At 48.9% G+C, this 21,261-nt stretch overlaps 1 protein-coding gene across 1 annotated transcript in view; it reads right to left on the bottom strand.

Annotated features, from left to right (window-relative positions):
• The window catches only part of VILL (villin like), a 37,168-nt gene extending 16,879 nt beyond the window's left edge, over positions 1–20,289 (bottom strand). Inside the window, exons 1-6 of the mRNA XM_077187322.1 lie at positions 20,118–20,289; positions 8,734–8,815; positions 7,064–7,138; positions 4,552–4,748; positions 2,002–2,110; positions 1,189–1,299 (exon numbers count right to left, since the gene is read on the bottom strand). Of these exons, the coding sequence (XP_077043437.1) occupies positions 1,189–1,299; positions 2,002–2,110; positions 4,552–4,748; positions 7,064–7,138; positions 8,734–8,802 (561 nt within the window). The 5' untranslated portion in view covers positions 8,803–8,815; positions 20,118–20,289. The remainder of the gene's footprint in view (positions 1–1,188; positions 1,300–2,001; positions 2,111–4,551; positions 4,749–7,063; positions 7,139–8,733; positions 8,816–20,117) is intronic.
• Between the last annotated feature and the right edge of the window lie 972 nt (positions 20,290–21,261).

Genomic DNA, 21,261 nt, shown 5'->3' with positions numbered 1-21,261 from the left:
AAGGCATGTGGGAGCCACAGGCATGTGGGAGCCACAATAGGCACTGCCTGTGTGTGACTGTGCACCAGCAGCTCCAGTGGTCCCCTGGGATGGTCTGGGGGACAGAGGAACACATGCTGAGGCCAACGAAGCAGGATGCTGCAGAGCTGCAGGACCCCGGCCGCCCCACGGTGACATTTTACATTTAAATGTTTCAAGTGTTCAAAAAACGTGGATGTCTTTGTGAAAAAAGCAGCATGAAATGTCAAGCAGCTAATTAGGCTGAAATCTCCATCTTCAATTGATTTATTTTTTTTGTTCCCATGACTCTTACTGCAATAGCTTTGAAAGACTCCTTTCTTTATCTCCTATTTGTCTCTTTATCAGACATAGGGGATGACCTGCTTGAGGGGAACCCAGCAGCCACAAACCTGCTCCCCTTCCTGTGTTGAGGATTGCTTTGTGTCTTCTTCAGCACCCACAGGATCTCCACTGTGCCCCAAAAATGGGCAGATTCCCTGGGAAGATTCCCCCTCTCCCAGTTCATCAGGGGACACCACACACAGAGCAGACCCATCTGCCTTTTAATATTATAATGACCACAAGCTTGGCCACCAGCTTTGCTGATGACCTGTGGCTGTATCTTGCTTTATTAGATCTCTGTATCTTGGCTCCTGTATCAGTAAAATAAGGGTAATGATCCCTTTGCAAAGTGCTTTAGGAGCTATAGATCTGACCTATCAGCACCTGGGTTATGTATTCCTGCTTGTCTCATACTGACCAAGCCAGAATTCCCTGTTGATGCTGTAAACAAAAAATTAAAATTAATCTACCCCGGGGTGGTTACTGCAGCTAAACCTACTGGAGCTGCTGACTTTCTAATCCTATGCCATGCAAACAACAGGGCACAGAGGGATGGAGATGAGCTCCAGAGGGAGCTGGATGACTTTCTAGGGCTGGAACTAGTGATGTGCCCTTGGCTGCCTGTGGAATGCAACCTGAGGCCATGTCTGAACTGGAGCAAAGCAATTCCATGGGCCTCTAAAACCAGCAGACGGGCAAGTAGAAGATTTATGATTATTTGGTCATATCTATGTTGTTGGTCATAAGATTTTCACTGTGAAAACACTGTGAGTTTTTTCCTTTATTTTTTTTCCCTAGGCATCAAAAAATGCCACCTTAAGCCAAGTGTCTTTTGCCTGTACTCACCCTGGATTTCTCAGCAATGCTGCAGCTGGGTCCATTCCACTGGATCAGCACTTTACCAAGGTCCAGCAAGAAGACATCTCCCTTGTTGAAACTGTCCCAGGAGAGCGCTACCTGTCACAGGGAAATTAGAGAGTTTGGCCAAGTGGGGAGGACGAGGAGAGCTGCAGGTGACAAGTCCCAGCCATGGCAAACCTGTCCCTGGGGATGCAAGAGCAGGTTTGCAGTGACTGCTCATTCTGCTGGCACTCAGCTCCTCACTGAGCACAGTGCTAACACCAAACCCTCGAGTGAGGACTTGAAAACTGAAATAGAAGTTTGTCACAGACATCTTTCATGAAAAATCCTTTCTTAGGATTTTTCCTTGTGAGAAGCTGCAGTTTCAGAAACTAAAAGTAAACAATGGTTATCTGCTGCTGTGGAATGCAACAGGTAGACCTGGGATTGGTCTCCTGTGGATGTTGGGATTTACTGACCACTCATGGCAGAGCTGGCTCTTGCTCTCTGTCTGAGACACAGATCTTTGTTATTCATTCTTGTCTATTCTTAGCTTAGCTAGCTTCTGAAGAAGCCTTTTCCTTTCTATTTCTTTTTAGTATAGTCTTAATGTAACAAATATCATAAAATAATAAATCAAGCCTTCTGATCATAGAGTCAACATTCTCGTCTCTTCTTCATCCTGAAAACCCTTGTGACCACAGTCATAGAAGTTATTGAGCAGGAATGAGATACCCACCCGTAAATCTGCTCAAAAATGAGTGTAGGAGGAGAGGGAAGGAGAAATGATCTATAAGAAGAGCAAGGTCTTCTTCTTACCTCCGTGGCTGACACGTGCTTCTTGCCCTTGACGTGAAGGAGACGCTTGATGTTGTACATGTTGGTCTCCACGTGCTTAAATCCTGAGGCCACTCCTCCCTTCTTGTAGCTGTTGTGCAGCAGAGAATAAAGAGTGAGAGCTGGTTAGAAAATACCTACCCCTCTACCCTCTGAGAACATCCCAAGATTTTGGTGGCAACTAAAAAAACCTAGAGGAAAAATAATCTCAAAGTCCTAAAATTGCAGTGGCAAATGCTGTGTTCCTCACTGCTGTTCATGGTCTTGTTCAAGGTGTCTGTCTGCCTCTTATGGGTGTTGTGTTTCTGCTGTGCACACAATTATAGAATCATAAAATCATTTAGGTTGGACAAGACTTTCAAGATCATTGATTCCAAGCATTAAACATCCTGGGAGAAGATGAACAGGCAGGTCAGGGATGGAAATGGAATTGTATCCCAACCAAACTGAAAATCCCATTGACCACGGCAGTGGCATCCCAAAATTGAAATATTCCATAAGCATTCAATTAAAATATGAAACAGACTTGGCAGAAAACAAACTTCCTGCTAAAATTTTGTTTTTTTCAAAATAGCTATTTTATTAAAAGCAGCCTAGACAGGAAACTGTGGCCAGAAGCAGAACAAAACTGTAAACACTTACAGGACACTGTGTTTCTCTCAGATTTTACCTCCCAATTTTTTTTCTTCCATCCTTGAACACACACTTTGCAGCAGCCACTCTCAGCACTGTTATCACCTCATGCCACAATGCCATCCCCTCTCTTGTGGCAACTTTTCACAATCATGAGAGGGCACAACCCCCCCACAGAAGTCCCACAGCCCTTCTAGTGGGTTTTTTGGGGTGATTCTAATCCACTCTTACATATCCTAGAGCATTTTAGAAACAGATCCATTGTTCACACTACAGTAATAACTGACACAATGCAATTGCCATTTAGGTGAAAAAAAGGGACAATTGTTGATTTTAATTTTTGCCATGTGGGTACTAGATGTATTTTATTGTAGGTGGAAAAGTACTGGCTAATGTGGTCAGAAATGTGACTCACAGCACCCTAGACTTGTTTGGCCCAGCTTAAGATATCCACAGGAGGATGCTGTGGTGATTAGTCCACCTGCCAAGATGTGGAAAGAGCTTCCTTTAATTTCTCATTCTGCCTCAGACTTCTTCACTGACCACAGGGATGTGGGTTAGACCCGGATGAATTCTAATGTTGATTTCAGAGGCAGCTTTCCAGACAGACTGGTTTTGAGGGTCTGATTTTCAGTCCTTCGTTGTCCCCTACTCATCTTCAAGATGAGGCTGAAAGCGCTTTTCTCTCTCAGAAAAGTTCTGAGGAGATTCATGAGAGGTTGTTGAGATGCACAAGACAGAGATATCCAGACAGACTGGGATGGAGGATATTGACCCAGGATTATCTGAGTTTCCTTCAGATGTTTGAAACCAAAGCACTCATGCTTTTTATTGCCAATGAAGATCTTCCTTGGAGGACAGTAACTGGAGTCCTTCCAAAAACCCAAGAGTGAGCAAAAAAAAAAAAATATCCCTGGGATTGGATTCAATATAACAACATATCATATATTCAACAGTATCTTTTAGATGACAAAGGTTCAGTCACTTTTTCCTTCCACTTCAGGAGTATTACACCCAGTATGAGCCAAATCAGCACTTCACTGCAAGGTGGATATTAGTCTGAAGTGCTCGGAATGGACACTTGAAAGTCTGTGGAGGAGAGGAACAAAGACCCTGAGGTGAACAAAAGGGAGGTTAAGATTCATTTACTGCAAAAATCTGGGAAAATGACCAGTGGAACAGAATGCCACGGCTCCAGACTGAATAAATAATTCCTTCAAAATGGGAATTCTTTGCTCTGAATTTTAACCAGCATCAGTGCTGACCCAGGGAGGTCATTCTGTCCCTCTACTTGGCACTGGTGAGGTCACACCTGGAGTGCTGTGCCCAGCTCTGGCCCCTCAGCTTGGGAAGGACCTTGAGGACCTGGGGAGTGTCCAGAGGGGACAAGGAGGCTGGAGAGGGGCTGGCAACACAAACCCTGTGAGGAAGCCCTGAGGGAGCTGGGGGTGCTCAGCCTGGAGCAAAGGAGACTCAGGGCTGCCCCCATCACTCTCTGCAGCTCCTGAAAGGGGCCTGTGCTCAGCTGGCCCTGGGCTCTTTCTGCAGCAGCACTGACACAACCAGAGCACACAGCCTCAAGCTGCACCAGGGGAAATACAGGTTGGATAGCAGGAGAAAGTTTTTTACAGAAAGAGTGAGAAAGTTCTGGAATGGCTGCCCAGGGAGGTGGTGGCGTCCCCATCCCTGGGTGTGTTTAACAAAGCCTGGATGTGGCACTGGGGGCCAGGGTTTGGTTGAGCTGTTGGGGCTGGGTTGGACTCGATGATCTTGAAGGTCTCTTCCAACCCAGTCATTCTGTGATTTCTGTATTTTTCACATTTTTGAGACTTAGAGAGAAGCAGAGGGAACCTCAGGGGCCACAGCCCCCCTCGGTGAGGGTCATTTGGTGCCACTCACATGATGCCGTGTCGGAAGTAGCTCTGGAAGGTCTCGGACTCGTGTCCCTGCACCTCGCGGTGCTGCACGGGGCTGCCCCCGAGCGCTGTGTCCAGCTGTGTCACGTACACGGCCGCGGCGCCCTGCTCGTCCTGCGAGGAGTCCTTGCCAATCCAGTAGTGCAGATCCACAGCTGAGCCACGGGAGCTCCTTTTGGTCTGGAAGAGGCGGGAAGGACAAGTCCAGGTGAAGGCACAGCCCTTATTGTGTCAGAAAACAGAGTGACCACGGAGTTCCCCAGTTCTGCCTTTCTCCTGGGCAAGGGGAGAGAGGGCAGAGCCTCAGGTACTCCCTGGGAGCTCAGCCTGGAGCTCTCCTCATTCAGCAGAGCAATTTATGGGTTTGTACACTGAACCGAAGGATGTTTCTGTTTAATATTCTAACTCCCATTATCAAGGAAAACTTAGCACCCATGTCTGAAAACATTTTTGTGTCGGAAAACATTTTTGTGTCAGAAAACATTTTTGTGTCTGAAAACATTTTTGTTTCGGCAAACCAAGTGACCACAGAGCCCTTTCCCAGTTCTGCCTTTCTCCTGGGCAAGGGGAGAGAGGACAGAGCTTCAGGTGCTCCCTGGGAGTTCAGCCTGGAGCTCTCCTCATTCAGCAGAGCAGTTTCTGGGTTTTATAGACTGAACTGAAGGATGTTTCTGTTTTATATTCTTTTATAACTCCCATTACCAAGGAAAACTGAGCGCCCGTGCAATTAATGTGTTCAGCTTGTTCTACTATTGTACATTTTGATATTATGACTTAAAGCAGGTTCTTCTCATAGGATACCTTTTGAAATGCAATGCACATTGCTATTTATTTGCCTGGAGATGCTACCCCTTCTTTCTTGTTGTCATTCTCACAGCACATGACAGAGCAGCACAAACTGCCTTGGAATTCCTGCTGACTTGCAAAACAGACATAACTCCAAATGAAGCTGAGCCAGTGTGTGCATGCTGGGATTCATCTTATTACAGAAAACCCCAGCAGCCTAGAAAAAGGAGGCAAGCAGGCTGAGAAGAAGGTGTGCTCACTGTTATTTGAGTTGTGCCAGTTATTTTTCTGCACCCACTGTGTTAAATCCCATTGTGGACACCTGGGAAAGGTAATAAAAGCTCATTTTATAAGCTGGATTTGACACTAAATTCTGTTTATTTGCTTTGTGCAGTGATACCACAGCGAAACACAGCAGAAGGAGTTGAATAAAATCCAGCTCTGCTCCTGAGGCACAGATAATTAATTTGTGGAAAAATCACTCAATTTAATACATTGCTATTGAAGATGATCAAAGTCCCATTGTCCCACGGACAATCATTATTTGGAAAGGCTCCAGTAAAGAAGCAGAATGCAGAGATGAGTGTTTTTACCCTCCTGTCTTCCAGGGAAAAGGAGAATAGTGGGCTGATGAAGGGCTCTTCTGCCTGGGGAAGTTGTTGCAACAGAAGCTGAGCCTGTGAGCATCAAAATCCATATTTACACTGCCAGCTCCCTGCAAGGACTCCAGCATTCTGCTCTAAGCATGTGTTTGTGGGCCTGTAACTCAGGCTTCCAGCACTCAGAAAGTACCCTAGAGGCATCTGTGTGGGGCATTTGAGCAGGAGACACATCCTGTGCTGCTGTCCCAGCCTGCCTTCCCATCCTGGCACCGGGGGGATGATGTGCAGTTGGGTATTGTGGGGCACTGGAGGTGTTGCTGCCTCTCCACTGACAGAGATGTGTGCAGGAGGCACACTCAGACCCAGGAAGTGGGAAATGCTTCTGGTCTCCACCCTGTGATGGGTTTGGGTTCAATGGGACCTGGGCTGCTCTATGCAGATGAAGAGATCTGGAAGGGATTTTAGGAGGTGAGTGTAACACATCATCCTCCTGCCAAAGTCTGAGACCACGAGGCAGTTTGCACAGAGCAGAGCTGGCTCTCAGCAGCCCTTCACAGCCAGCTCAGGTAGGTCTGGACCAAATTTGGGTGGGGCTGAAGTGTCCTTATAGGGACATGGGATGGGCTGCAGGGCCTCTGCTGCTTACGTGACACACGACATGGAGCATCTTCATGGCACACATCACCTGCCAAAAATGAGACCCTCCAGCTGGTCACATCCCACATCCCCCACGGACTCCCATTATTCATTTAAATGTGGTCCTTGATTGAGTTTTCCAGAAATGTACTGGTCATTTTGCCATGCCTGGGCATGACTCAGAGATGTTTGCAGGAGGAAAGAAAGATAGAATCTTTGCTGATTGGAAGATAAACACTTTTAATGAATTACTAAGTTAATGGCTCCTCTGAACTTCTGATTTACTAAACAGGCAGTGTTGTCACAACAGCCACGTGAAATTCAGATCCATGATTAGATGGTGAGCACACATGCAAAACCACTGCAGCAGTGCTTTTTCCACAGGACAGGTAGCTAGGAGCCAAGGCAAATCTAAATAGAAAGGGTTGAACCAGTTGCCCAACAGAGAGCAGTGTTTGCTGTCTTACTTACGTGCAAAATGATGTAACAGTCTCCTTCAAAAAAAGTCCCATAAGCTTTTTCAGGTACAGGAACCATCTTCATGTTCTGAAAGGAAATCAGAGTCGGGGTCATTGCTAAAAGTGAAGAGCCAGGAGTTGGTGTGTATGAAACAGGACAGGCTGGGCTGCACAAAGCACTGAGGTGACAATCAGGGGTTGGAGAAGGAAGAATCAGGGCTGAGTTTGTGAGCTGGGAAAAGCCACTTCTGGAGGAAATATTCAAAGTACTAAGAAGAGAGCATGGAAAATGAAGATTTTGCTTGGCCAGACTGACAAGTATGTTTTAGTGTCCTTGCCCTTGTGCAATCCTGTAGATCTACACCTGGGGCCCAGGCTGAAGTGCTCCAGAGTTGCATTTGTAGGGAATTTCCCTACAAATTTTTTTTTTTTAATTTACAAATTTTATTTATTTTAATTTCCCTACAAATTTTTTATTTGTAGGGAAATTAAAATAAATTATCTCAGGAGAGTGAGGACATCTCATCCTAGGTTTAGTTTTGGGCACAGTTCTTTGTACCCATGAGTTCGAGGATAATTTTCAGCACTTTGTGAGGATAACCCCTCTGCTAGGGGCTCAGGGCAAGCAGCTGAGAAAAAACAGAGCTGAGGACACTGATGGTCCCTCACCCCTCCAGACCCTAATTGCAGATTTCCTCTGGCACAAGTGCATAATTAACCATGCATAATTAGCCATGCCTGCCCAGCACAGGTGCCTGGCTGTGCCACCCACCAGTCCCCATGCAGCTCCTGGGCTGGAGCTGGCTCTGAGGTTCCCTGAAATTAGAGCCTTGCATTCTTCTGCTGGCCTGACTTGTCTCCCAGCATACCAGCCTGACCCCTGTGAACCCACACAGCTCTAATTACAGATCCTCTGGAAGCAGCTCCGCTCAGTGCTTTGCAGAGAAATAGAAAGGGGAAGGCCCTGGGATATCTGGAACATGGTTGTGACCTGCTGAATATCACCTGGAGATGTTGGAGCCTCTTCCCTCTGCTGCCCTGAGGGGATTCTGCACCTCAGTCTAAACCCACTCTCATTGCAGGGGAATGTTCTTGGTGAATTGGGGCAGAAAAAGCAGAGTTGAGCACAGCTCGGGTGCAATCCAAAACCAGATACCACCAGCAGCAAAAAGGCAACCACACAAGCTGCAGGATCTCTCCTTGCAGTGACACAGAGTAGGAAAGGCAAGGAAGAAGTACAAATAGACTCCATGGAATGCCTTTGCTGCAAAAATTGGTGTTTTCCCCATGCCAGCTGCTGGTGTAGACTAAGACTACCTATGAATAACCCATCTTGGTGAAACAGGGGATTTCTGGTGTGTTAAAGCAGCCTTGCATTGATTCCAAAAAGGAGTGAGAAAAGCCTCCAGTGCTGGAGGAATTACTTCAGTCCCACCACGTTCCTGTTTCCTTTGTAAACATTATCATCTCCATTTTACAGAGCAGGAAACCAAAACAATAACATGTTGAACATTTCATGGGGAAATACTCAGTCTGTTTCCCACTCTATCTTATCTTTAGGACCCTCTTTTCCCACACAGACTGCTGCAAGAATTAATCTTCCCTGAAACACAAACACACAGATGTGCAGGGGATACGTGCCATGACTGTGACAGAGGACATGTGCCATCCCTCTTGTCCTACCTCTATGCCCCATATCTGCAGTCCCAGCTTCCTCTCGATGCTTGGGAGGTTTGTGTCACCTTCTGTCATCCTGCAGGCTGAGCTAGAAGGCAAAGGAAGAGCAAAACTCAAAATAATGATATAATTAGATGTAACAGTGAGTGTGCTGGTCAGCTGGGTTCCTCTTGCCATCAGAGCAGGTTTAACACAGAAAATCCACATTTTGAAGAGTCTCTGTCTCTGCTGTTAACAGTTAGGTGGGATGAACCCCCATTCCCAGGCCATCCATGCTCAAGAAGGGCCAAGCAAAGTGCAGGATCCCAGCCCAGCAAACACTGGATAGGACACTGCTGTTTGGGTGGGGGATCAGTTTCCCTGGATTTGAAGAGGTGGAAAGGATCCATTGGGGATCATTTTCCCTGGATTTGAACACATGGAAAGGATCCATTGGGGATCATTTTCCCTGGATTTGAAGAGGTGGGAAGGATCCATTGGGGATTATTTGCCCTGGATTTGAAGAGGTGGGAAGGATCCATTGGGGATTATTTGCCCTGGATTTGAAGAGGTGGAAAGGATCCATTGGGGATTATTTGCCCTGGATTTGAAGAGGTGGGAAGGATCCTCACTGGGCTGTTGGACCTGACACCAGTACTGGTTTGTTCCCACCATGGCACGAGGGGTGGAGGAGACACAAGAGGGCCTCCAGGAGTCCTGTGCCCCCCTGGGCCAGTCACTGCAGGTCAGGTCAGGTCTCCTGGCCTTGGGGGAGCCCAAGGAATGAAGCTCTTCTACTTCAGGCCAACATTCAGGTGTAAATTCAACCGGGTATCTCAGGGCAGGGCAGCAGGCTCCCAGCTCCATGCAGGCACAGCAGCACACAGAGGGAGCCAATCAATACCCAGAATGTCGATTTTACACAAATCCCAGCATCTCTCCAAGCTCTGCAGCCTCCTTGGGGAAGAAGCAGGTTTCAGGTTGCCCACACAAAGGTGTCTGAGAATATCTGAGGTGGTTTTTGTGTCTTCAGCTGCCCCTCTGATGGGTGGAGGTCTCCCATCCATCCTCTACCATACCCACCAGTTGTGGGGGAAAAATTCTTACCTATGCTCCCTGCTCCTACTGCTGAGGTTTTTGCCCAAGAAACAACTTCAGAACCCAGCTTGTTTACAGGGCAACTCCCAGAAACAAATGGAATCCCAAAGCAATGTCCATAAAAACGTGGAGTTGGATCCTATTGGAGCTGGCTCCACTGCAGCAGCCACGGGACAGGCTGTGCTTGTGCAGGGGCACAACCCACACCAGCCTTCCTGTGAGCCAGTCCTGCTCACAAATCCAGGCTCAGAGAAAACACAGCTCAGTGTTCTTCTGAGGGAGGGGGAGAGCAGAGCTGTGATCCCTGCCTGAAGGTTTTTATTGCTCGCGTTACGAGCAGCAAGTGCCGGTCACCCTGAAGAGGTGAACACCAAGTAAGAGCACAAAAAATGCTGCCAACATTGGTCCATCCAGACCTCCCAGATCCTGGCTCCTTGCTCAGGTGTTTCCTGGGGTGTTTTGAGCACAGCCCCAGCACCTCTCTGCTCCCTGAGCAGGCACAGCCGGGCAGGGCTCAGCAGGAGGAGTCAGAAGGGCTCACTCCTTCCTGAACACAGAAGGACTGCTGGAGACTGAGCCCATGAGGCCTCAGGAACACATTCAGCAACTTTCAGCTCCCTCTCTGGTCCTCCAGAGAGCTTCCAGGCAGGAAAACAAACAGCAAGCACAAAACAAGACATTTTTCACTTCAATTCCCAGAAAGGTGATTGACACCCACGCAGGTTAAAAGCCAGATCCAGGAGGATATTTCAGTGTCCACAGAGGAGGCAGACACTGTTCTAAATGGTGTCCTGACTCACCTACAGCCCTGGAGGGGAGGGCTATCAGGAACTAAATAAAAAACATGGTCTTAGCTCAGATCTTTAGCCAAAGACCTCTCCTTTCTTTTAATATCACATTTAAAAGTTCCCTATCAAAGAAAAACCCAAGTGAAGCCTCCTTCCCTCAGCTATCTTTTTAATTTATTTAGGGGTTTTTCCTTCCAGCATCAAAACAGGAAGAACCTGAAAAGAAAGCCAGTAAAGACACTTATATTTGAGGGCAGTGGAGTTTTTTAGCACTGCTGACCCTTCTCCCTGTGGAAGGCAGCAGGCACCTTGCTCTCCTGCTCACAGCTCAGGAAACCAGCAGCTGGCCAGCTGTGAGACACAGCTGGATCCCTGCTCCTCTTAGCATCCCAACCTCTCCTGGAAAAATTAACCCAAAGGATGCTGAGGTTCCTCTGAGAGCCAGCAGTGCCCCACAGATCCCCAACCAAACCTGTCTGACTGGAAATGAGGAGCTTGGATCTCCTTCACTCCTGGGGATCCTTTCTCCATCTAAAGCTCACAATCAGTGCTGGCTCCCCACTGCTCTGAGAAATGGTGCCCCTCCCTTCCTCCTCAGTGCTTTAGCTGGGGGAGTGTGAATCACAGACAAGGCTGGCTGTTTCTTTGGACTTTCCAGCTTCTTTCAGCCAGTGGCCAAGTTAGAAATAATAGGAATATGACTTACATAATGAAGCAGCTCATTTCATTAATGATTAAATGTGAGGTTTTAATCAGATGATCCCATAATTCAACTCCTGTCCAGACATGAAATCTGGTATTTATGGAGTGAAATCTTCCCATCTGTGCTGAAACTATGAAGGGCAGAAACTTTTAGAATTTAAAAAGGAAAAAAAGGAATGTTAAGAGTCTTGGGGCATTCACTGTGGGGTTTCAACAGCAGTGTCTGGGGCAGCCCTTATCTCAGTCAAACCAGTTTTGCTCAGCATTAGGTGAAATGCAAATTGGCAAGAAGTGTGAGTCAACCACCTCAGGGGCAGGAATTCACCAGGGAAAGTCACTGGTTAGGGGGTGGATTTGCCTCCTTGGGCAGACCCAGCTTTACCTGTGAGGGGAGGAGAGGAGAAGCAGCTGTAGCTCATTTCTCTGCCCCCACATTAATAACATAGAACCACTCAATTTCCACCTCCAGGGCCAGCCTCTCCCATTGCCACCATTTCCAGGGAGATCTTCCTCTCTGCAAGGGAAGAGGAGAAAAGTTCATCCCTTGAATGTGGGCTGGGAGGTGGCCACTGAACAGCCAAGGCAGCTTCTGGCTTGGAGCTGCTCTCTGGGTCATCCCCACTTGTTAAGGTGCTATAAATGAAATTGCAAAGATCAAATGCCGCTCTTGAATGAGGGCAGAGAACCTGGAAACTGAACATCAGTGCCTGGCCCTTGACTGGATGTTACAGCCAGGGGCACCTGGAGCCTCCAGAGCTAAAATCAAAGCTTTTCCTGGCACAACCCAGGCAGCAAAGCTGGTGGGTGAAGGCAGATGGGTCCCCCTCACACCCACTGCCCTTTGTGCACTGCCAAAATTGTTACTACACAAGTGCACACACCGCTGCTCTCAAGGTGAAGAAAATGGGAAGTTTATTGTTTTACTCCAACATTTATAGTTTTCCAAAAGTGACAGAGGATTGGAGGGTGACAGTGCCACCTCTCCAATGACACTGGACAAACCAACAGTCCCTCAAACTTTTCTTCCTCTATAAAAGAATGTAAAACAGTAAGTTATTTATATAAAGTGTGTGAGAAAGTTTGCTACAAGAATGGAAACATCAGAAGGCTCAGAAAATCTTAAGAAATCAGGGAGACACAAAGCCACAGCAGCACTCCTGCTTGCTAAATCCACCCCTCATCCCCTCTCCAACCAGCACAGCACGAGGAAAAGCTTCACCTTCAGGAAGGACTACATGACTAATTGAGTGTCAAGGTCACTGCCAGGGCTGGTTAATGATTAATGGCTGGGGTGGCAGTGCCAGCCAGCCCTGGGTCAGCTCAGTCCATGATAGAACCCAGACCCTGCAGGACATTGCTCCAGGCAGCCTTGGGCTGTTTGGGTGGGGAGGAAAGAGCAGGACTCAGCAAGGGGACAGGGGAGCATTTCCAGCTCCTGAAGCACATTGTGAATTCAGGCTGCTTTGGCTGGCCTGGGCTCTGGCTGTAGTCACAGCAATAAAACAGCCCCAGTGAAATGACTAATGCTCTGTACAGCTTTGGGAAAATAGGAAGCAGCTGTGGCTCCAGCCTTTCCAGGCTGAAAGGCCTAATTACTGGGAATACTTGGACTGGCATTAGATGAGGTAAAGCAGGGGCTGTTGAATTGCCCTCATTGTCTCCACTAGAGTTGGGCATCTGGGCCCAGTAGGTGCCATTTTTTGTTTGCAGAGAGGACAGTGCTGAACTCCTGTTTTGCCCAGAGGAGTGAAACTCAACACTGGAGTTCCCTCCTGAGGCTCATCAGCTGCAGCTGAGGAACACTGACTGTCCAGAGGCTCACACTCAGCCTGGGTAAGCTGTCTTTTACTTCTCTGTTCCAAAAGGAGAAAAGGCAGCTTTTGTACCCCAGGAAAATCATGGCTAGGGAGGGCCAGCTATGGGGCTTGTCTGCTCTCTCATGTTGTCACACTTAGAGCTCTAAGACCTTCCTCCAAGCCATACTGGAAGTGCTGGAGCCTGGTGGGGAGGGCAAGGAACGGGATATGCATGGTGGGGATGGGAAAAGAGGAAAAAGCACAGCTCAGCTCCTCCTCCTGCTCCAAGTGCTGTGAGGTCCAGGCTCAGGAGCTCAGTGTGGCCCCCAAGCCAAGGCCAGGGCTCTGCCCAGACACGCCTGGGTGACCACAGAAAGCACTTCAGCCTTCTTGGAAAGAGCTGTTGCCTGGCAGCTAAAATTACGTAAAGCAGGCCTTGAAATAAGATGCTATTTCTGATCATGGTGGGCAATTAAACATTGGAACAGCTTATTAGGGAAGCTGGCAGGCTGGGCTCTACTTAATGTCTTTGAAATGAGATGGGTGAGTGGCTGTGGCCAGGAGCTGCTGCTCAGGTGCTGCATTTCCAGAAAGCTGCTCCTTCCCATGGCTTTGGCAATAAAACAAACACTTGGACTGGCCCTTGTGCTTCAGCCACCTCCACTGGTCAGAAGAGATCCCCTGTCCATGCTACAGGATCGTCAGGATGGATCCTGAAATGGTTTGAAGGGTTTATTTTAGACTTCAGTAGTGCTGGATCAAAACCTGAGATGGGGCATTGGATGGGGTGAGCTGAGATTGGGCTCCTCTCCTCAGGGCTGGAGATGTGGGGCAGGATTTCCCCTTTTTCCATGAATGGCTGCCAGGGATCCCCACAGCACAGCAGAGTGGTGTTTTCTGTTCCCTGCTCGTGGGCTGGGATGCTGAGGTGAATGTGAGTGAGGATATAAGAGCATGGGATGAAGAGATGGTTTCATGTTAATGATGGCCTCTCAAGCTGTAAGTGCTCTACAGCCCAGGAGAGGTTTCAATTCCCTATTCAGTGAATTCAAAGGATGCAGAAACCTGGATTCATCTAGCCCAGGAATCCCTCAGGCTCTGAAGGAGCAATAACCATTTTGGCCTGTCTGAAATAAAGCTGACCAGCGTTTCTGGGACCCAGCTGCTCTGGCCCTTGAACCCTGGGAATTTACCCCATCTCCAACCCAGGCCCTACAAGAAACAAACCTCTGGTTTAATGTGACTTCTTACAACCTGTGCCTTCACCTCCTGGCCACTTCTGGCATCTCAGACTTAGCAGCTGACCCTTGGTCATTCCCAGAAAACCACTGAGGCTGTGAGCTTCACCTTTCAGCTCCTCTGAGGATGGACTTTGCACTAATCCTCCAGTCCCTCCATTGTTCCTAACATAAAAGCAAAGAGCACAAGGAAATCCCAGGCTGCTGGGAAATAGGCACCTTCCCAGCTGCACTAGCCCTCAATTTGTATCTCATCTCCCTCTTCAAACTCCTGCTGATTTAGAAGGGAAGGCATCTCATGATTTATCTCCTCTGACTTTGACTGCAGCTGTATTTGCACCTGCCATAAATTCTAGCTCAACACCTTACTCCATCCAGGGAATGTTGCTCATCTCTCCACACTTCTCTTCATGATCCCCCTTGTCCCCCTCTGTTTATCTCGTTGCTGGTGCAGTTCCAGCAGCCTGATCTTTAAGCAGATGGTCTGGAGAAACTGATTGGTAAGAGCAGATTGTTTTTTTGCTGCTATTTCTGAGTCTTCCCTCTAAAATTTTACCAGCTGAGTGCTTGTCCTGGGAACGAGGGAGCTGCATTGTCCCAGCAAACTTCTCACAATGAGGGAACAATGCACTGACAATTAAACCAGACCTTTGCCTTCAGCCCCAGCTCCCAAGTCATGTGGTCTGAGTTTCCACATTCATCAGGCTGGATGTGGAGCCCAGAGCTCAGCTCTGGCCAAGGTGGGGCTGGCAGGGTCCCCTTGGTGTCCTACAGAAGGTCAGAGCACCCACGCAGCTCCTGGCTCAGTTCTTTCCCAGCCAATCCTTCTTCCCCAGGATGCCCTGGAAAGCAGGAGGCTCCTCCAGGCAGGCAGGCAGGATCTCTGCAGGCTGAGGGCAGCCCTAAAAGACTCAAAGCTTCCCCAGGCAGCAGCAGCAGAGGCTGAGCTGCAGGAAGCTCTCCCTGAGACCACCCCTGTGACTGATAACAAAGTCACTGCTGTGCAAACCCACCTCTCTGAAGATCCATGAGAAAAAAAAAAAAAAAACAACCAAAAAAATCCACAACAGGCACAAGAAGCTGTTAAAAACTTCCTGCATTGTGCTGGTGTGGTGCCAGGTGCATTTTTGCCAAATAATAAATTTCAGCTTGGTGCACACCTCCTTCAGAGGTATCCATTGCACCTCCAGCATTCCCCTCTCCCTGGGGTTTGTGAGTCAGCAGCAGCACGGAGCCATCCCAAGGGAAAGGTGAGCAGGCAGCTTGCCAATTCATCAGAACAAATCTCCCCTTTCTTTTAGCTCTTTCTCCTCCTGAAAGGGAGAGATTGCTGGCTCAGGACCAGCCCTGCATCCAAAGGCAGGGCTTCATGCAGGAGATGCACACAGATGGAAAGCAAAGCCATTTTAACTCCTCTTCCTGGTTTCCAGGGAAGGGGTTCAGGTTCCAACTAACTCCTAATTACTCACCACCTCCACAAAAACAGTTACCACCCTCTCCCACATCAGCATTTTAACAGAGCATTATTTAACCCCACGGCTGCAGGTTAAACAAAACCAGAGCTGAGACATCAGGGAGGAGAGAAAGTGCGTTTGCTCACAGAGGAGCACCTGCTCTTCAAAAGCTCACAGGAAGAAGAAAACCTCAAAAAAATTTACATTTTCCCAGCTGAAACTGAGGAAAAGGCCACAGCTTCCATGCAGAGCCTGGGGGAAGGGGAGGAGAGGGGGTTGGAGACTGGGATTTATCCACCTTCTCCTGGGTGTCAGCTGCACAAGCCTGAGCAGGGCTTCCCCTGGGTGCTTCCCCTCATCCTGGTGTTTGTTCTGGGGCAGATCCAGTGAATCCTGGACAGGAGGGACTTGCTGTTCCCTTGGCCTAAGAGGAAAACCCCTGGGTGGAGAGCCCAGATTGCCACACTGCCCTCCTGCTCCTCCAGAGTTTGGGACTCTGTCCCATCCACTGTGCCCCAACATTCTGCCAGCATGAACTGAGACAAATGCCATAAATAAAACCTCCTTTAAACCCAGCTGCCAGTGCCCAACAGGCCCCTCCTTCTCAAAAAACAAGGCTGAGAGTCAGGATTTTTGTTGCTGCACATAACAGTTTTGTAATTACTGTAAGAATTCACACGTCTATGGGAGCAAGACAAAGAGCAGCTTTTCCCTGGTGCACAGTTTAATGAGTGCAGTGGGATAAGCCCTGGCCCACAGGACCTGCTTTTGGTGGTGATGCAGCAGGGGAGATGCTCTGCCTCCACTCAGACCAGCTGGAGAACTGGTTCCAGAGCATTGGCTTCCCAATGGGAAGAGGCAACATTAATATTAACTGCCAAAAAGCAGGGACTGTTTCAGTGTTGTCCCAGTTTAGACCTGCAAGCATGACATCAAGCTTGGGAAGAGAAACCCAGGACTTCCATTAAAAAAACCAAACAAACAGAAAACCCCAAAAAACAAAACAAAGCAAAACAAAAGAAAAAAAAAAAACAAAAACAGAAAAGCCCCCCGCCCCAAAAAACCAAAAAAACCCCCAAAAAACCCAAACCAAACCACAAAAAAACCCCAAAAAAACAAAAAAAAACCCACAAACAAACAAAAAAAACAACCCTGAAAAAACCCCAAGCAGGTTTCCATTTTGGATTGCAAGTGAAAAGCCCTGGACCTCAGCAGGTGCTCTGTGGGTGACTCTGCACTTCCATCTCTGGCCCAGTGAGGTATAAAAGGTTTATTCAGGGGGAAGTTTTGTTTCTCAAGCAGCAAAGGGAAGCTCATCCCTTGTGAGTGTTGGCAGACACAACTCTAACTAGAGACAGCTGATCTGTGTCAGAACAAAAGAGGACCAACTGACCCAGCCCAAAATTGCACTGGGACGGCTGCTGAGCCTGGCTGTGAGCTGCCCTTGCTGAGCTTTAAGGCCTCAGAAGCAGAGCCAGCCCTCCCAGGATCTGCCCTCAGTGCAACACCAGCTCCACACACCTTTGTGGCAGCAGTGTCACCTCCAGGCTGGTGCTCACCCTGCCCCTGAGGTGTGTTTGTCATTGTGTCACCCAGCCCTTCCAGCCCCAGCGGGGCTCTGAGGCTGCTCCTGGCTCTCCTGGGACCCTGGAGGGGCCACTCAGCTCCTCTGGGCAGAGATGAAAGCAGAGAGAGCAGCAGGTGAGTAAAACAGCCCTGAAAATGCTGCAGAAACAGCTTCAGGCAGAGTCACTCAGCCTGGACAATCTTTCTCACCTGGAGCTGCCAAGGGCAGTTTGGTGTGAGCACCAGCAAGGGAAGCAGGCATCTGACAGACTGGGATGGGTGGGATGGCAACAAAGGACAGTAATTCAGGCTCTGCACACTCCCAAAGGAAAGATGGGTACCCAGACACTCTCTCCAACCCCAAAAAAGAACACAGATTCCAGCCCTGCCTGTTTCCTACCCTGTGCAGCTGTTTCTGTAAGAGCAGTTTTAAATAAAGGGCAGGCACAAACCTCTCCTTTCATCCCAGGGCATGGCAACAGGGCATTTTTAGGTAGAAGAGGTCAAGTGCTGTGAATAGCTCCTTCCACAGGAGCTGCCCAGGATGGAGCCCAACCATGCAATTTAAGGTCAGTGTCACATCCCTGACGTGGATATAAGGTAATAACAAGTTCCACTGTCACTGTACCCAGCTCTGCCTCAGATAAGCCTGAGGAGGCTCAGATAAAGGCAGATAACAAATGAGAGGGTTTCTGTTACAAGCAGAGATCCTTGGAAATCAAGGCAACTGAATTGGATGCACATCCCCTGATGCCTGGACTTTTCAGGGTGAAAGATGCCAAAGACTTTAAATGATAATATTCTCCCCTTAAATGATAATATTCTCCCTTTTCTGCATCCCTTTCGCACCCAGAATGGGTGGAAATACAGTAGAAATGTTTAGTCATTCAGGATAAACCATAATTAGGCCCCTTTCCAGGGCTGTCTTGTATGGAGAGAGAGCTCAAGAGAGAGAGGAGAGGTTTTACTGAGTTGTGGGAGAGTGTCTCCCTTTGTGACTGAAGGATCTGCTCCTCTGAGGGGACAGCAGAGGATGAAGAATATATGTGAAGAAACAAAGAGATATTTTGGGTGTAGTGTGGCTACCCTGGGGTCCTTCCTTGGGCAGATGGACATTTCACCCATGGAAAGCCCAACCTGTGCCTTGTGTCAGCCCAGTGACAATCTCACAAGGCTGACACAAAAATGTCCTGAAGGAGGAACCTTGAGCAGGGTCAGTGGTGGCACATGTGTTCCCCAGGGGTGACAAAAGCACAGCTGGGGCAGGTAACACCAAAGTTTTGGCTGTGCCCTGAGCTCAGTGAAGGTCACCACATATTCAACTCTGTGGAAAGTGAGGGAAGGCTTTTGGTCCAGCAGGATGTGCCCAGCACACAGCTGAGCCCCAAGCATGGGGCAGGTGTCCAAGCCAGCCTCCTCTCAGCTGGGGATGGATCACCAGCAATAATTAGGATGGGGGCTCCATAACAGAAAAGAGAACAATTTCCATGCTGAAAGTGCGGAAAAACTTGCACAGCTCTGTGGAAAAGGCCAGGAAGACACTGTGAACATCTTCAGCATCCCTGGCCATGCAAGAGCAGGGATTTATTGAGCCAGCCTAAGCAGAAGATCAAGAGGAGGCAGGAGATCAGGGTGGCACTGCTCACAGCCACGGCACAAAACCTTTGCTCCCAGCTGGGAGCCTTCGGCAAGCGCTGCCTCAAAGTCGTGCCTGGGAAAAAACCATCATGAGACCTCTGTGTCTGCTGGTGAGAAGGGAGCTGGAGGAGGATAAAGGCATCCTGTTTGTGCAGGGAGGAGGAGGAGGAGGGGAGGCTCACCTGGCTGTGCCAGGAGGAAGGTGAGGCAGGATGGTTATGGCTTTTTTCTGATCTGCCTGTCCTTGCATTGCCTTCCACCTGGCATCCCGGGAGAGCGGTGAAACCCCTCTGATTGTCTAATCTGCACTTTGCAGGCTCTTATCAGCCCCTTTCGCTGCGGTGAGTAAAACGCACCTGGATGATTCAGCACCAAGCGCTGCTCTGGCGGGGCCAGTTTGCTTCAGCTGCTCTAACACTTGTTTACATCTGCGTTAGGGCAGCCTTGAATAAGCGTGAACCTCCCACAGATGCTAATTCATATCAGCTCTCCTTTGTGTTAAATATTTATGTTCCTAATAGGCACGCCTAAGAAAAATACTGGCAGGCGAGCCTGCAGCTTAACTCCATTACAACTCAATTTTATCTCAGCGCAGCTCGCATCTGGAACGAGCAGGATGAGAAAACATTCTATTTGCAGAGCACAGCAGCCTGGCCATTAGCAATCTGTCGATCGGATGACAATAAAACCCATGGATGGGAACTTCCAAAGACTTTCCGTGGCTGCCTGGACCCATAACTGCGCCCCAAAGGCGGGAGAGCTTTTGGAAATCCCCACGGCAGCAAAACGCAAAACAATCCAGGCCCAGACAAAGGTTACGCACGAAATCAAAGCCAGGCTGTGCAGAGAGCTGAAGGAAAAGTTGTGTCCTCGGAGCTGACAGGGAGCCCGGACGGGTTCTTGGCAAGCTCGGAGCTGCTCGTTCCAGCCCCAAACGATGTAAATCAGGGTGGGCTCCTTCCAGCAGACACATCCTGCTTTGTAACAGGGCAGGATCTTTCATTTTTTTTTTTTTTTAAGTATGAAGCATATTAACTTTTTTTGTTGTTGTCGTTGTTACCATCTCACATTAAAAAGTAATCAAACAGTTCTGGCCTTATTAAAGCCGGCGGGGTGCAGGACCTCGCTTACCTTGCTGCACAGTGCGCGCTGTCCTCGCAGGTGTCCCCTTCCTTCTGCACCGAGCCCAGCGCCTCCTTCTCCTCCCCGCCGAGCTTCAAGGCACTTTTGTTCCCTGTTCTGCTACCTTGTCAGCCGGGGAACAGCCCTGTTCGGAAATTCAATCCTCTACTTAACCGCAGAGACACTCCTACCCGGAGATCACACCCATTCCCAGGCTCTGAGAGGGACAAAGAGGGAGCCGGTCCGGGAGAGTTTCAGCCAACTCTGTTTGCATCCAGTGTCCCCCGCTCTGAATTCCCTGAATGGTGATTAAGTGCTGCTTTCATTAAAAACCTGTTCTGTCCAGGTTAGGAGGGCACAGGAGGGATTTTTCCCCCCCTTTTCTCGGTCTCTGCGGGACAAAGCAAGGTGCGGTGCTGCTCAGCGTTAACCCTTGGGGACAAGGAATTCCAGCTCCACTCGCTGGCTCTGACTGCCCCCAGAATTCCGTCCCGAATTTTAGCAAAGCTGTTCCAAAAGTGCTCGGGGAAGATCCTTGCTCTTCTTCTCCCTGCAGGGCCGAGCTGGGAGTCCCTGTGCCCCCAAGGAGCCCCGGGTGAGGATTGCCCCCAGGTTTAGGGATGTAACAGAGCACTGGAGTGTTTAACTGGGCTGCCCTCCCGGGAGAGCAGTAATGATAAACCAGGCAGCCCCAGCAGGGTTTGCTGAGCCACCTTCAGCAGCACAAAGCTCTGTGTGAGGACACTTACAGCTCATTGCTGAAAAAAAAATTACCTGTGAAGGGTGGATGTAAAATCACAGCCACTGAAGGCTGGCTGATTCACTGGCTGGGGATGACCTGAGGAAAAATCATCTCCTGGCATTCCCAGCTGCTCCTGCCTGCCATGTGCTTGGTGCTACTGATAGAGGAACATCCCTGTCTGGAGAAGGAACCATGTGGTACCTTGTCAGCAGCCACCAGCACTGATTTTGGGTATCCAGGGCTGTGTCCAGCTGTGCTCTGCACATCTCTGAGGATGGAGACCTTGGGGGGACCCAGGGCTGTGTCCAGCTGTGCTCTGCACATCTCTGAGGATGGAGATTTTGGGGGATCCAGGGCTGTGTCCAGCTGTGCTCTGCACATCTCTGAGGATGGAGACCTTTGGGGGACCCA

This window comes from Agelaius phoeniceus, chromosome 1 (genome assembly GCF_051311805.1).
Source record: "Agelaius phoeniceus isolate bAgePho1 chromosome 1, bAgePho1.hap1, whole genome shotgun sequence".
In the NCBI taxonomy this organism is placed as follows: domain Eukaryota; kingdom Metazoa; phylum Chordata; class Aves; order Passeriformes; family Icteridae; genus Agelaius; species Agelaius phoeniceus.
The sequence above is the reverse complement of the archived record's forward strand: the minus strand, read 5'-3'. Positions and strand labels throughout refer to the sequence as shown.